Source organism: Macrosteles quadrilineatus, unplaced genomic scaffold, assembly GCF_028750875.1.
Source record: "Macrosteles quadrilineatus isolate MER2022 unplaced genomic scaffold, UCM_ALF_1.0 Scaffold_7__1_contigs__length_78375512, whole genome shotgun sequence".
Classification (NCBI taxonomy): domain Eukaryota; kingdom Metazoa; phylum Arthropoda; class Insecta; order Hemiptera; family Cicadellidae; genus Macrosteles; species Macrosteles quadrilineatus.
The window spans coordinates 67,207,453-67,224,919 of record NW_026542600.1 but is presented as its reverse complement, the minus strand read 5'-3'; the positions used below and the strand labels follow the sequence as shown (position 1 = coordinate 67,224,919).

The window sequence follows — 17,467 nt, the reverse complement described above, 5'->3', positions numbered from 1 at the left end:
ACAAAATAAAATTTCATTTTACTTAATATTATGTATTTTTTTTATTTCGCCTAGTCACTTTTTCAGTTTCCTGTACGCATTGTATGAGTATTACGTAAACTCGCTCGGGACCGGTTTTATCTGGCCCACCCTGTATATGCTCTCTATAGCAAATGAGGTACGATACAACATAAATATACCTCCAAGGCTCGGTAAAGCCCTTGTGCGGCCACTCCGTTCACAAGTGCCTAAAACCAGCTCTGATAGTCCCTCATGTGGGTTTTTTCTATCAGTTGCACATATGAATGTATTTGCAAAGTCTACCTGTTTAGGAGAGTCCATATACTCTTCAAAACTATCTCTGATAGTTAAGGATCGTCTCTTAAAGATTTTGTTACTTCCTTCTTTCGTCTCATAATCTGATCATGATGCATGGATGTTAGTAATCACCAAATTAAGCATGAACCCTCTTCCATTTAGTTTTACTTGCTAACAAATAAATGTTTGTTATATAAAAGGGTTGCCATGTATCACTCTGAAACAGACTAAAGGGGAAGAGTGAGAGTAAGCAAACCGATTTTTACAAAGTGCGAATAAACTAGGTTTTTGTTTGAGTTAAATGCTCGACAAATAAGTCATGTGACTATTTTTAACTAGTCAACTTTGAAACTAAGTACAGTTTTTCAGACGTGTTAGTTCCGATAGTTATTTGAATAGTGGCTTTATCTTAGCTATACGGATTGTTTCTAAAGAAACAAAGGCCCATTTACACTGTAAGGCTAAGCACACACGGTCGATTTTTTGATCGGCCGATAAAAAAATCGACCAAAAATAAATCGCTCTTGATTTATGTCTAGGTGCACACGTGATTTTTTAGTTGAGAAATGGATTTTTTCGAGTGTGTTTAAGCTAACCTAAAATGGACTTTGTTGAATTAATTTGTGTTTGTGCTCTTCTAATTTTGAATCAAAGAAAAAAAAGAAGACAGCGTAAATATTGGGTTCATCCGATAGTAAGTCAGAGACTTCTAAATGGACAGTTTTATAAACTGTATGCTTGTTTATAGAGAACAAAAGACTGCTTTCGTCCTTTTGACATGTCAAAAGTATTTGACACTGTTAATCACAACATATTAAGTTAATACACAAATTAAAATGTTATGGTTTCAAGACAATTCAATTAAACTTATATTTTTTTTTTAAATAGAGAACAATTTTTTAGTTTCAAAACTGAGTTATCTCTGGGAAAAAACATAGACATTGGTGTTCCTCAGGGATCATCTTTAGGGCCACTACTATTTAATATCCATTTTCTACCGTTCTCTCACCAGGTACTGTTGGATTAGTATAATGAGTTTCCTGACAAAATTGGCACTCTAAACCCACTTTGAAATCAAAGTTTGAATGATACCTTCTTGGTCTAAGTAGTATCTTTATTCTATGAGATCTAACAAATTACTCTTGACATTGCCTAGTTTGCATGTTACTTAAGGTTCTGTCAGTTAGTCCATGTTTTTACCCTAATGACAATGATGTGTTATAGACAAGTACTAAAGAAGCACGACCCCGTCTATCAGGCACTGTGGGCCAACAACACGGACTTTGATGAGGTTCTCATCTCCCCGGTGATGATCCAAGATCACATGCCAGATAAAGTTCTGGATGCGTTGTACAAGGTGGGCTTACATTCTGTACAGTAGTTTGTCAATCTTTTATTTCTATGAGTTTTTGTTATAGAAACTGTGTTTCTACAACACTTTATGTTTTGAATATATATTTAAATACTTTCATGTTATTTTGATAAGTCAACATTTCTAGGACGATTTTAATTTTCAGGGAATCACTTTAAAATTCTCTTACTACTGCTTATTTTACTGATGCTATTAGGCCAGTTTATTTTAGCCTTTTTAATTTAATAATCTTTATTGTTATTTTTAATTAATTTAATTACATTGTTGTATGTAATTCACAGAATGTCAAACCGTATTGCGTTGTAGAATGTTTAAAGAACAATAAAGATTCTAATTCTTAGTGTAATATTGCTAGCAAGAAGTTAAAAATATTTATTTGAAGGGTTTGACTAAAAGTAAATTTGATTTTAAATGCATAAGTTTCATAATATAATTCAACTGTACATTAATTTAAATAAATGGTTTATTTTACCTGTCCGTCAGTGATCCTATTGTTGTCATCTTAGGCGACCGGTTTCAGGATAAAAATCCCATCATCAGGCTGTCAAAAATGTCATGTCACTCAAATTGAGGTCGTCGGTAAACATATAAACACACACATACAACACGAAACACGGAAATACGGATTAACATTGCTAGCTACTGGCCAGTACAGGACACTACGACGGGGGCACGGGTAGTTGCGTGGTCATGACTGAGGTGTCCTTGCTCCTCTCCCGTTATCTATGGAATGCCGGTGGTATTGTTGTCCTATTCTAATCGCTGCGTCATAGATAATGTTGGATTTGAAAGAAGTCTGTTCATTTAAAATGTGTTGTGGCTCAATCTTGATGGATTTGTATATCTCGAATTCCTCTAAACAATCTAAAAACCGTCCTTTTTTAGGGTAACTATGTAAAATGTGTAGGTTATGGTCAAGGCTAGAATAATTATGGTTACTGTCTGCGAGGTGGTTGGCGAAAGCGGATTTTTGCTGGGCTATTGTTTTGGATGGAATGTGCTCTTTAAATCGTTGCTTAAATGAGCGAGTAGTCTGGCCTATATAATATTTAGGGCAATCATTACAATTGATCTTATATACTCCAGTCTTATTGGCTTTATCAAGACTGTTCCTTTTACGCTCTTTGAATATGGAGTTAAGTCTATTGTTGGCCCTGAATGATACACAAACGTCATTTTTTGCTAGTTCTTTCTTTATGGTGTTGTTAAAAATATTGCCATAATTAGCAGAGGCGTACAATTCACGAGGTTTATCAGGTGGTTGGGGTCTGGTGAGTGGTTTGTTTTTATGCTTATGTATTAGTTTATCAATCATACTGCTTTTGTATCCATTAGCCACAGCTGTGTGTTTGATGATGAGGACTTCTTGTTGATAATCAGTTGGGCTTAGAGGCAGAGACAATAACCTGTGCACGAAACTATTGTAGGCAGCCATTTTTTGGTTGTGAGGGTGGTGAGAAGTAAAATGAATGGTCTGGTCGGTGGCGGTAGGTTTTCTGTAAATGGCAAACTTTAACCTGGATTCACATTTTTCAATCTTTAGATCTAGGAAATTGATGGAATGATAAGAACGTCACTTTCACGCTTGAAACTGAATGTAACAATTCCATCAATTTCCTAGATCTAAAGATTGAAAAATGTGAATCCAGGTTAAAGTTTGCCATTTACAGAAAACCTACCGCCACCGACCAGACCATTCATTTTACTTCTCACCACCCTCACAACCAAAAAATGGCTGCCTACAATAGTTTCGTGCACAGGTTATTGTCTCTGCCTCTAAGCCCAACTGATTATCAACAAGAAGTCCTCATCATCAAACACACAGCTGTGGCTAACGGATACAAAAGCAGTATGATTGATAAACTAATACATAAGCATAAAAACAAACCACTCACCAGACCCCAACCACCTGATAAACCTCGTGAATTGTACGCCTCTGCTAATTATGGCAATATTCTTAACAACACCATAAAGAAAGAACTAGCAAAAAATGACGTTTGTGTATCATTCAGGGCCAACAATAGACTTAACTCCATATTCAAAGAGCGTAAAAGGAACAGTCTTGATAAAGCCAATAAGACTGGAGTATATAAGATCAATTGTAATGATTGCCCTAAATATTATATAGGCCAGACTACTCGCTCATTTAAGCAACGATTTAAAGAGCACATTCCATCCAAAACAATAGCCCAGCAAAAATCCGCTTTCGCCAACCACCTCGCAGACAGTAACCATAATTATTCTAGCCTTGACCATAACCTACACATTTTACATAGTTACCCTAAAAAAGGACGGTTTTTAGATTGTTTAGAGGAATTCGAGATATACAATCCATCAAGATTGAGCCACAACACATTTTAAATGAACAGACTTCTTTCAAATCCAACATTATCTATGACGCAGCGATTAGAATAGGACAACAATACCACCGGCATTCCATAGATAACGGGAGAGGAGCAAGGACACCTCAGTCATGACCACGCAACTACCCGTGCCCCCGTCGTAGTGTCCTGTACTGGCCAGTAGCTAGCAATGTTAATCCGTATTTCCGTGTTTCGTGTTGTATGTGTGTGTTTATATGTTTACCGACGACCTCAATTTGAGTGACATGACATTTTTGACAGCCTGATGATGGGATTTTTATCCTGAAACCGGTCGCCTAAGACGACAACAATAGGATCACTGACGGACAGGTAATATAAACCATTTATTCTATAAGTGATCCTGGGCCACTAAGCATAATGTACATTAATTTGGAAAGCAGTTGAAATTTATTAATTTAATACATGTACCTAATTATTTTTATTAGTTGCTGACATTAAAAACAATTAGTTAGTAGAAAAACATTATTTATAGCTGCAAAATCAAAAATAAAAACTGTGGAAAATTATAAATTAACTAATAAATTCCAACCAAGCAGTATTAATTGTTTCTAATTTAATGTTTACTATTGTGACTTAACTAGGAGCAATTTTCCACAAGGAATTTTAACTGGTATTAATTTTTTAAATAAAAAAATAGACAATCCTTTTAAAAGTAGGTAAGGACATCAGGTTGAACGACTTAAGACAAATTTGGTACAGTTATAATCAAGTCCACTTTGTTAGTTGAACATAGTATACAGAGGCTAAAAAGTGGTTTGCAATAATTACTTAAGCATTATGCTCCTTATCAAACCTCTTATAGTTAGAGTTCTGTCCAAACATAAATACTTGTCAAGTAAACCAACTACAATATACCAAATGCCAAAACAAGCTTAACAAAAATTTATATAAATTACTTCTAAAGATGAATCAACCTTTTATTGAATTATCAAATCAAATCAAAATCATGTTTATTTAAAAAAGTAAAATACAGTATTACAGTACAATACTTTTTCAGTTAAAAGTTTTTAGTTATGTAATAATAGCTATAGTCATGTAATAATATACTGACATAGTGATCTACGCTTTGAAAATGTTTTAATGACTGGAAACTACTGAAACTGTAACTTTGTTGGCATTAGAAAGAAATGAAAATGCCCAACCATAGAAAACTAAATTATCACATCAATACAAAAATTAATATATCTGTACTTTTGAATGGGGTTTCAGTCTTAATGTTTATTAAACGTTGAAACTATGGCTGAACTTTAAAGCTCAAATCAAATGCTTATCTGTAAGAAGATTCATCAATGAGAAATTATTAAGTGGAATTTTCGTGAGGAGGGAGTTATATTCCATCCACACAATAGATTTCCTTTAACCACCATCTAGAAATCCTTAGGTATCTATTACTTTTGGTCAGCTCTCATTCCAGAATCAGGAATATTCATAACATACTCCCATCAACTAGGTACACTTTAGACTTTTTATAATTTTTTTAACTAAGCCTTTTGATTTGTTTTGAAAATACTATTGGTCACTTCTTTAGTTGAAATTGGCTACATTTTATTAGTAGTTATTTTATTTTCATTTTTCTGGGCAGGTGTTAGAAAACTTTCAAGAGAATGATCAAAAACCAACTGAGTATGATGTTCCGTCGGTAAATCCAGTCAGTTGTATTAATCTCCCACCTGTAGATATGGAGGACACAAGGTAATTAACACATAAATTAACCTCTTCTCGTATTGTTGCACAATGCTTGCCTGTTGCTAAACCAGCTAGCTTTCGACTGATCCAGATAGCCCAGCAGTAACGTAGTGCTTAATTTCTGAAGATTATTGAATTCATTCATTTCTACTGTAGAAATTGAATTAATACTTACAACATTCGAGGTATTCAAGAGTCGTCACCAATGAGTTTAAATTGGTTTATATAAGAGGGTTGTCTGTACATCACTATCTGCAACAAACTCCACTCTTGGACAAGATAGTTCAAGTCTAACAATAGCCATGGGTTATTTGCTACCCCCACATTTGTGCGATGATTATTCTTGTCGCAGCTGATAATGGTGTGAGGGTGTCACAAAACCTTATTCATACTTGGCGTCGAGCGTTGATTTCCCCTGTTATTGGCTAATATGACGAGACTAACCATTGCATAGAAGAACCTTTAGTGGGTTATTCCACTATCATTTTAAGAACAAACTTTTTTATCAAGCTTTACTTGAAAAAAATATGATAAGGGTACTGTGGGGTGTGTACGAGGGTCTTAAATTAAGGTCTCCTCTGAGCTCCCGTTGCAGACAAGATAGCTGGTTCAAACCTGAGACCAACATCATGTTTCCTACTTCATCCACTACTATTCTAGTCGATTCTCACCTCTTGGACAAATAGTCTCGTCATAGTGTGACATTAATTGACCATTAGTTTATGTGAAATATGACACAGAATGTTTTAAATTGTTTTTTTTTTCTCTGATATTGCTTCAAGATCTTCATTTAAATTTGTCTTTTTCCTAACTTGTTTGAATTGGTAACTTTCTCTCAATTGTGCTGTTCTTGTTGTATTTTGTTGTAACTTTTTAGTTTTAGTTTGTATAACTTATTGATTGACCATGCATCTGTTCACCATTGCCTTTGTAATCAAGAATGTTTTATGCAATAAAATACTTATGACTTAAAACTTCATGACGAAAATTGACACTCCAGCCAAGTATGAATCGTTTAAAAAACTATGACAAGACTAAACGTCCCATGGGGGTGGGAACTGACTAGAATAGTACTGGATAAACTAAGGGACACAACGTGGGTCTCAGATATGAACTAGCCAGCTTGGCTGCGATGGGTGCTCGGAGACCTTAATTTCTGGACAACACCCTCTTGATAAAAAGACCCTTCATCTCTAATTTTCCAAACTGCGTTTTCTGAAACCCAAAACCCTTTCCATAATGGAAATCATGTGACTACACCACTGAATAAGTATTTAGATTTTCTAGAAAAATATTTTGTTGTAATGTATTATTTGATCCTCTTAGTTAATTTTCATATTCTACTGGACACATGAAATTTGTTTAATCAAATGGAGACTCGGCTTACTTTAATTAAGGATGCAAGACAAGTGTGTAAAGTGGATTTTATCTGAAAATTCAGCTGACTATAAGAGCAGCTGTTTTTAACCATTGTTATGAGCCCAACAATCAATGAGAGCTGGATATAAAGGGTGTTCCGTTAGTAAATACAAAAAATTTTAGAATAGGTTTAATGAGTCAAAATAAAACAATAATCAAGCAAAACATTATTTTCCAAAAAAACCTCGTTAGGGAGGGTTTTGTCATTTGCTCAGTTATAAGCTTTTTGATAACAATAATCATTTAAAAAGTATGGTTAAAAAATTGTGGCCATTTAAATTTTTACAACTTAAATTCCTAAAAATTGGCTGATTCAATTAAAACATTCCTAGAAAACATTCATTTAGCAATTTAAATTTCCTATCAAACAACACCAATTTCGAAAAATTGCTTATTTAATAATGAATATCACAGCTTTTAGGTGTACAAGATAGGAAAATAAGGCCAAGCAGTCAGGGTTCACTTCATTTTGGGCCTGAAAATTGTGATTTCTTACACTTCTGTGTAATACTGTTGTGTACACTAGTATTATACAGGGTGTCCCGGAACTCTCAACCAAAATTTTAGAGCATTGTTCCTGAGTAAGAAATATATCTAAATATTATAATATATAAATTGTCCGAAAGTCCTTATTTACTTACACAGTAATTGTTTTTTTAAGAATGGTTAAACATACGAAATGGAAACTTTGCAGAAACATTTATGACATTTAGACAAAGCTACCAAAACATTATGACAATTTTCCAAATTCATAAAACAAAATGGCAACCATTTAAAATTATGTTTCTTAAAAAACTAAAAAACCGTTAATTTTACAAAAATTTTACAAGAATAACTAGTTTAAGGCAATTTCATTACAAATCGATCGACACCTTGTTTTTAAAGATTAGACGAGTGTCAACTGAGATATGACAGTTTTAGTGGTGCGTGACCACTGGATTTTAGTTGCAGTGCATGCTGAAAGCGGTCACTAATCACTAAAACTGTCATATCTCAGTAGACACTCGTCTAATCTTTAAAAACAAGGTGTCGATCGATTTGTAATGAAATTGCCTTAAAAAATTTATTCTGGTAAACATTTTTTAAATCAACGGTTTTTGAGTTATTTAAGAAACAAAATTTTAAATGGCCGCCATTTTGTTTTATGAATTTGAAAAATTGTCATAATTTTTGGTAGCTTTGTCTAATTGTCATGAATGTTTGTGCAAAGTTTCCAATTCGTATGTTCAAACCGCAGGGGGCTCACGCTTGCGTGGGTTCGTGGCCTGGGCGACCACGCAGACCCTAGCTCTCCCAGAGGGGAGGTAATTGCCCGGTGTTGGAACCGGCACTTCAGGTAGACCACAAGCTATGGACGACTGGACAAGCCAGCCTCTTTGGGTTTACCCAAAGTGAGAGTACCCAGTGACATTCCCTCCATTCAGGGTGGTGGGGTGTTCAGCTCTGCTAGTGTTGATTAAGTTCATAGATCTTTCACCTGCCTGTAGCTTGTGGTTGTGACTGAGTCCTACCTGTCGTGTACGACTGACATTTTGTGAGGCATATCCTCGACTTTGGAAGTAGCCTCGTCCTGGGAGGTGAAATACCTAGCCCCCAGAGGGGAGGTAAATGCTCCGTGTTGGTATCGGCATTTTCAAGTTGGCCACAGACATGGACGACTGGGCATTGGGTCCCAGTGACATTCCTTTATCCAGGATGGAGGGGTGTTTAGCTCTAGGAGAGATGGAAGTACATCATAATCTCTAACCTACCTGTGTCTGTGGTTCTTTGGGCTTCGGCCTGCTTGTTGTGTGCGACCAGCATTCAGTGGGCAAATCCTCGACTTTGGAAGTAACCTTTCCTGGAGGTGAAAACGGGCAAGTACCCGCAGCTCACGGGGACACTCAAGGGCAACGTAACTTTCCGCAGTGTGAGGGCAACGGTTTGTAGGTACTTATGCAAACCAATCCCTGTCTCTGAGCACGGACGGTATGGTTATCTTGAGTGTGGGGGGTTCTTCCCGGAACCTCAATTGAGTCAAGGGTGTCGCCACCTCTGGTGGATAGGTTCATCCGGGTGGGTCCCACTTCTATACCTGCCTCCTTTTGGGAAACCCTGATGGCCTGGCAGTGATGTTGGGTCTGACGGGCAAACGAAGTAGATCGGGTGCTGGGTCCGAGCCCGCCAGGGGTATCTGGGGATCTATCGCTCTGGTTATCTCTGGTTTCCCAGCAATGGGTAAGGCCTCGATCGGGCAGCGGTGTAAATGGGAGGTTGGGGTTCCCCCCGTCAGCGTGCTGATGGTCCCCTTCCTCCTGGCTATTGATGGCGGGTTCTGCCTGTCAGGGATTAGATAGGTCCCGAGTGTTGCTTGCACTAAATGCGTCGGGGCGCTCTACCATGGACCTCTAGGTCTCGACTTAGTGGAACCCAGGTGGAGTGACGCTTAAACAAGCAGCCGGAATCCCTGGTTAGGATTGAGGGGCAACCCTCTCTCCGAAGGGTCTGCTTCGGCAGCCGGCGAGCCTGATGACCTTAAGTCATCCGCCCATGATGTGCTAAAGGTTGATGCGTAAGCTTCGGCCTACATCATGGGGCCCGGGTATGTCCTAAAGGATAGGTACCGGGTATGCAGTCAGGGGGCTTCGGCTCTCATGACAAAACGAAATGGAAATGGAAATGGAAATGGAATTCGTATGTTCAACCATTCTTTAGAAAAAATTATTAAGTGAAAAAGCAAAATGGCGGCTGTGTGAGTAAATAAGGACTTCCGGACAATTTAAATATGGTATTTAGATATGTTTCTTACTCAGGAACAATGCTCTAAAATTTTGGTAGAGAGTTCCGGGACACCCTGTATAAACTCACACACGCCGACAAAAATCTTACTCAAGTTCAGTCGGCAACCTGGAACTTAAGATTATTGGGCGACAGTCAATGTTAAATTGACCATAACTTGAGAACTTTTGATAGTCAATAGCGCAGGGGACTTAATCAGAACAGATCACCCCTTGATTTGCTTGATAAGTCCATGCATAGACCTTTGGCCCATGTGGATGGGCAAATACAAGGTTAGAAGAAGACAAGCACCATCTTATTTAACAACAAAAATCCAAAAAAGAACTAACTTTGCCAAAAGTCCCTTTTCAATTACTACATCCTCACATTGTACAATTGTAAAAAAGCTGCTAAAAGACCACAACAAATAGTATTTATCTTATTATTGAAGTGGTTTTGGTGTTTTACCTACAATTTCACCAAAAGATTGTACCAATCCTAAAAATAATCCAAGCAGGAGTCCCTAATACCTCGAAAAAGGTAGGTGGGAGGTATACATGATCATGAATTTTTTAGACTAGGTGGTGCTCTCAGAAAAATACATTCTTTAGGGAAAGACAGCACAAATATCAGTTAACTTAAAGAATTGTTGTCTACCACTAGGAGTACAAAATGGAGTTGCAAAAAGTTAGTACACTTAGAAATCCAATCTCAAATTTAAGGAGTATTTTTTTGTCATTGTACTCAGTACATTGGTAATTGCTAATTAATTTTAATGACAGAAAAATATGGGAAGATGACTCTTTCTTATTTTAGACTATCTGTTATAGTGTTAATACATTTTGACACAAAGCAAATCACCAAATATTTGCTTCTGCACTGTTTTGAGATATGAACGAACACTATCACTTGGCATGATGGATGTGTTCTTTTACCACAAAAAGAGATGAACTACTAGATACTTGTTTAAAAAAAAAACAGAGTTTATAGAAATACAAAATCAAAATAGGAAAGGAAGTTTTAATCTCAACACATAATAAACAGGTGTAATACAAATTGGATTAATTAACTTTGAAATAAAAAAAATCCTTGCCAAGGACTTTCGACTGTTAAGATTATTTAGCGCTTAATGTGTTGACAAGTGTGTGTGATCAAAAACATGTATAACCACGTGCACAGTTCAAACCTGTATTATTAAGCAAATTCAAAAACAAGAACCGTAATTTTGTTGCAGGTTATAACTAGCCTCGGTCCTGCCAAACCCCAACGGAGCCTCAACAACAACAACAACACAAGTGTCGCGGCTGCGGTGGACGCAGACCATTGTCAGTTGCTGGCTGGCTCCAACGGACACACAGGCTCTCCGCCACACAAACTGTGCCTAGAGACTAGCTTCACATCCATCCAACCCCGCACAGCCCCGTCCGATTCTCGTCATCTACCGTGGGAGTTCGCCAGTCTTGTGGGAAGCTCCCCAGCTCCCCCCCTGGACCTCATACATGACGACTGGTTTGGCCTAGCTCCATTGGCCACTCCAGAGTCACTGTCCGAGGTGAGCAGCATTAGCTCACGCACGTCAACCGTCAAGAAGAAACAATCATCTGTTACATTTGTGGACGCTCCAGTTAAACATCATTTCACCAGGGAGGACTACAAACACAGCGATAATACTACAAGCAAAAGTTGGAAAAGTAATTTGAAGCAAAACTTTTTTAGCGCCGAAAATTTTATTTGTGTAAAGTCAAAAACTCAGAGTGATAGTTCTCCTGAAAACGGCTCCTTAATCAATACAAGTAACGATAAGTTCTACAGTGCAGAGAGTGTTACGGACGATAAAATAGGAGATAAAATTAATGCCAAAGATGTGGAACATTTGGATGAAGAAAGTACCTCCGAATCTAGTCCCTTGTTGAGTAGTTTGCATTTACTTACTGATGAAAAGTTTCAAAATTTATTCAAAGGCAATTTGACAAGAGAAACGGATGATAGCATTTCATCTGGAAGTTTTAAATCTGTTTCTAGTGAAATGAGGGACCTCAGTACATCGATGGACTCTGTGACAGTAAACGCTGAAGTCCACAGAACCGAGGATAAAACTCTATGGACTGAAAACAGTGATTTATTAGAAGATATTGAAAGAAGTTTGAATTTACGTTCAAGTGATTCTCCCTGTGGTCTCGGAACGATGAGTCCCGGAAACATATCTGTGGATATCGAACCCTCACCTAATAACAGTGAAAAATCAGATGTGAAATCTCTTAGTGGGGGAGTGAGAAACAAATATGTGTATCCAATTTTATCAATCGCTAGAGGAGAAAGCAGTGTTTAGTTATAAGGCTTCAAGAAACTCCGTATTATAGTGTTCAAAATGGTTTCCAACTCAATCTACACGAGGTCTGATCTCATTATGTTCCTAAACAGTGGTGATGTATATTTTTTTGTAAGATTTATATTATTGTACCGATATACCGATATTCTAATGATATTTTGTTAACTAATAAGTACTTATTTGTATATATGTTATTTATATGTACTTTATTTATATATTTGTTTTGTTTTTAAAATTAGGCCTACCATATTATTTATTATTACCCTCAAATATTTAACAAAAAGACAATTATGTTCATATTTTGTTGTGGTGTTTCCGGACCAATTGATTGACAAATAAATAAAAGGTTGAAATACCTGCTTGCCGCCTTGTGGTCCAAAGTAGTAGGACCACAAGGCGACAAGCAGGTATTTTAACCTTTTATTTATTTGACAATTATGTTGTTTGAATTTGCAATCCCTTTTTTGACAATATACTTTGAATGAATATTTTGATACAGAATGTATTCATTGATAAAATATCAGACTTTTAAGTAGTTTTAGAAAATTAAATATGTATTTTGACAATCATAAATGGTTATAGGAACAAAATTTAATACTTGGCATGATGCTTAACTAGATTCTTTAATGAATTCCTAATATTGTATATGACTGTGTTTTGAGGTACCACAGCTTGTTATAAACTTCTTTTTTAAGGTAGTATACTGCTCAAAATTCATAACCATTGACAGAGAAGGGATTAATTTTTATAACTTATGGATCAAGATTATATCAAAAATATGAAAAGCTTACAACCACAAGCAGACCATATTAAGTTTTTCCATAACCAAGCTCATTCATGAGCTATTTTGGTTTAATATTAAATTATCGATGAACCAAATGTATTTAAAAACTAAAAAAAGTTAACTAAACATTCAAACATTTTTCTTCATCCTATTTTATAAACCATTGAGAAAATAGTTAAGTCTTCACCTTATGTCTCTGAAATTTTTATTAAATCATAGATCAAGAAATGTATTACCTAGTTATGCCTGATTAACTTAAGTTTGTTCAATGAAAATAGTTATTAACATGGGGAACAAACAAGTACAGTAGTAAATCTTTCTACAGCTTTTTCCCAAAACATCATGCTCTTGTGTTGGTTCCAATAGTTTGTTATATCTCTTATACTGTAAACCAGTAATCTATTAGCATAAACCGCTGACTCACAACCATTAAACGAGATTAACTTGTTTGGTCCAATAAGCACAACCTCCTTCCATTCCAACCATTCATTGTCATGTACTTGTGAACTGTTCTTTGGTATAAAGAAAGAGCTGGTTTTATACATTTTATTAGATTGTTGCATCCAGATTGGAGCAAGCCAGCACTTGTCAGAGCGCTCAGCCGTTTCTGGACCTTTCAGTAGCTTACTTCTTGAATACACGCCAATTTTATAAAATATGGTACAAAATATGCTAGGTTTCACCAAAACATAATCCGATGGGTGAAATATCATTATCAATTAAACAGTCTGTACTTCTTTAAAAAAAATCATTCACAGGGAAGTAGCAATACCAATAAGCTAGTTCATATTTAGTTAGTTTGTTGTGATTAGCTTACAAGGTCTTTACAACTTTCTGTTTCTAAAATCAAACTTAAAATTGAACTGTAAATGGAATGATTAATGTTTTCCATGCAACTAGGTACTTTATTGACGGTAGATTCCCTAAACGTCCAAAATGGTTAAGGGGACTTCATCAAAAGTTTAGTACATTGTTGATGTCATTTGTTTGTGTTTTGTTGCTCAAAATAATTTTTAAGTTTTTTAGATAATGTATGATATCGAATTTTACACAAACGTAATAAGCTACGGAAGTAAAGAATACTTATTTGTACTGAAGTTTGTAAGGTAATTCTTGTGGGAGTTTATCAGCATCGGCAGTCCTAGCTTGTGCATTGTAACTAGGGATGAGTAATTGATAGCCGATGTTTTCAAAACATCAATGTTTTTATATCGATGTTATGTTTTTCATTTCATTCGGAAGAATGACACTGACCACTTGATCAATGATCAAATCCAATAGATGTTAGGACTACAGTACATCAAAATACTCAGGCTCATTAAAACATGACATAGTGCTTTGTCTAATATTGGCCTGACTTCAACTTTGGTATTCACGATACATCCCTATTTCGACTTCCTTTACCACATAATCAGAACGGTGCTGTGTTTTTTCAATTAAAAAATAGTTTCTTAAATGTAAAAATAAAATAACGATGTTAATTTTGTGTTCTGTGATATGGATAAAAATATAGATTGGTAATTTATTTTTTTCGTGTTTTAAAATTAGTTGAAACAGATTAAAGCTAGTAATCTGTCAATATATTTGTAATTGAATTATTTTATTAGTTTGAAATGTTAGGGGTAGGATATGGTACTACAAATCTGATTTCTCAAAGGCTTACTTATTGTCATCAACTATGAACAATGAATGTATATGTTCTATTCTGCAAGTGCAGGAAAATGTGTTTAGTATTTCTGATATTACTAGGAATTCTTATAGAAATTATTACTTGAGTAAACATTTTCAACTCTTTTAGTACATTTTTTATTTTATTTATTTTTTATTATTTGTTGGAAAACATTGTGGATACTGTAACTAATGTAATGTAAGAATGTTTCAAAGTTGATAAATGTCAATTTAATACAACTGAAAACTAACACCATATAGAAGAACGAAATAACGTTTTTTCTAGCCAAATTCTAACATATTTTTTACGAGTGTGTCGAATAATACTGTGTTACTGTATATTTTTTATGTGACCGTCATATTGGTCAACGAATTTTTTTTTACCGAAAATTATGAAAACTAGACTGATATTATTATTGTACTTATTCTAAGATCCTGTTGCTTTTAAGGATTTCGTAAGCTATTTACAGAACTTTTAGGATTATTTTTAGTACTCAAATGAAGCAATAGAGAAAGATTATTGACTTTTAGTAGTTATTTGAGGATGTTACCACTACAGCATTGTTAGAGCAGCAGTTCCCAACCAAACTCCTTGAAGCCCAATGTTTATAAACGTGTCGCCTACCTTAACATTTTTTTTCTGATTTTTTTGTAGGAATGGTGTTCTGGGTCATTTTCCCTGCCTGGATAAGGTTTCAAAAATTAAATTCCAAACAAATACTGATACTGTGCTTTGTTTTAGTGATTTTTGATCAATTGTTTTGACTGCTAATATTGTTTCAAAAATATTTTAACAATTAATAAACATTTGAATTTCGTACCGTAGTGAAAAACTGACCAATTCTGTAGTAGGCCTATAATTTTAGTTTATATTAACTACTGATGAATTCTTGCTTAATATAGATATTACCTAAGAAAAATAACATAAAATCACAAATAAAATTAAATCATTGAAAATAAAACGCTTTATATTTTCATCTATTTTTGCACGAATCACAAACTTTTACACCACTACTGCTTGCATTATACTTGCTTGTTAACAGATGTGTTGATTACCCCAGAACAACAAGCAGGTTGGGAACAGCTGGCCTAGAGCATAAAACTACCCAGATATTCTTGTTACTTAAATTTTAACATAATATAAAAATGTATTAATTATATATAAATATATACATAAACTGAGTGTCTTCATTTAACTTCCTACCCACAGATACCAGGAGATAATCTAACTTTTTCACACATGTTTATGAAATTTAAGCATTGTCTCAGCTGAGTGACTGTCCCCACCACAGCTTAGCATCACTCTTGTAGCCAAAGACAAACAATTCAAGAATCAAGATCAATTATTTGGTCAATTGAACAATAATAGAGTTATAGACCACTAATTTTCATTGTGCAATGAATATTGGCATCGTACATGTTTCGTGTGATCAAAAAACTTATCACTGACCTTATATCGTGCACAGCGGGAGATTCAATAGTAAAGAGTTCCTAGAAACACACAGTAAGGCGTATATGCCAACTACAGAGCTGCAAATGGTGTAATTCCGTTCACAAATGATGCCAGTAAATGGCAAGGAGCCTTGTTGCAGCATATAACCGAACTATGGAACTATACGCAAAAACGCCTCCTACATAAAAAAAAACGCCCTCATGTATCTCTCTCTTTTAAACTCACCAAACATGTATCTCTCTTTAAGTCCACTATTGGTTGGAGATCAGTTCCCAAACTCATAGATCTTTTTTTTACAACAAATTTCATTTTAAAACACAAATATTTACCAACTCACTATGGACTAAAAGAATACAATATAATAACATGAGTAATATATCTACTGTTAGCCGTCGCCATTGGTGGTCATGTGACACTGTATCCTTAGCTGAAACCACCAATCACAGCCATGAGGATTTGGATTTAGTCCTTCAGCTAGAACAAAGCCTTAGCATTTCTGGATTATTCCTGGCAGTAATCCTTCAGGTAAACTCTTGGTCATTATTTTTACAAAGGATTAGCATGATTCGGCTGCCATAGCATACTATGATTAGTACAGCTTTATTAACCACCAGCTATATTCCTTGTGTTTTAAAAATCTTATTAAATGTGTATGAATTGAAGATTAAAGTTGCAAGAAAAGGTTTATTACATCTCAGCTTGTTTGCAGTTCTTGCCTTTGTAGAGTGCTTAACAGGTGAAGGATAGGAGGGTAGCTTTCTCCATGTAACAGCAAAATCTCGACAATCGCCATCTGATGAACCAGCACTTTCAATAATCAAGCATGGGTGTAACAAATTTTGTTTAAATGCTGTTTTAAGTCATATTAACAAGTACCACAGTCAGGAGCAACTAGCAGAGTCTTTGGCGATCGACAGACATCAGTTGCAATTCGGGAGCGTTGTTTCAATTTTAGCATTTTATATCACTACTAAAATAAGGCAGCACAATAAAACAGAATAATGGCCCGCAGGCCAACGATTTCCTTTAGACACTACAATTAGCAATATTATGCCAACAACGGCTGTTCCTAGAAATCATCCAGCAGTACCGCACTAGCAAAGTCCAAAGGTATAGGATTAGGGAGCGCCTACTGTGTCCGAACGTATAGGATTTGGGAGCACCTACTGTGTCCAAACGTATAGGATTAGGGAGTGCCTACTGTCGCTGGTTGAGTTTGTAGCAAAGTCAATATATATATAAACAAGATATTAGATCAAACAAAGGATTTCAAGGAACAAGTATTTTCCATTACTTTTTTATCTTAAACAAGAGTTTA

General features: G+C 35.5%; 1 protein-coding gene across 3 annotated transcripts in view; it reads left to right on the top strand.

Moving 5' to 3' along the window:
• Positions 1 to 15,879, top strand: part of LOC128997983 (diacylglycerol lipase-alpha) — a 78,494-nt gene extending 62,615 nt beyond the window's left edge. For 2 of the 3 annotated variants that reach the window (XM_054423869.1, XM_054423868.1), the window contains 2 exons: positions 1,522 to 1,654; positions 11,150 to 15,879. In XM_054423869.1, coding sequence (XP_054279844.1) covers positions 1,522 to 1,654; positions 11,150 to 12,244 — 1,228 coding nt within the window. In that variant the 3' untranslated portion in view covers positions 12,245 to 15,879. Of the gene's footprint in view, positions 1 to 1,521; positions 1,655 to 5,635; positions 5,746 to 11,149 lie in introns of all 3 variants that reach the window. The other variant, XM_054423870.1, reaches the window with a different exon arrangement.
• Positions 15,880 to 17,467: the final 1,588 nt, after the last annotated feature.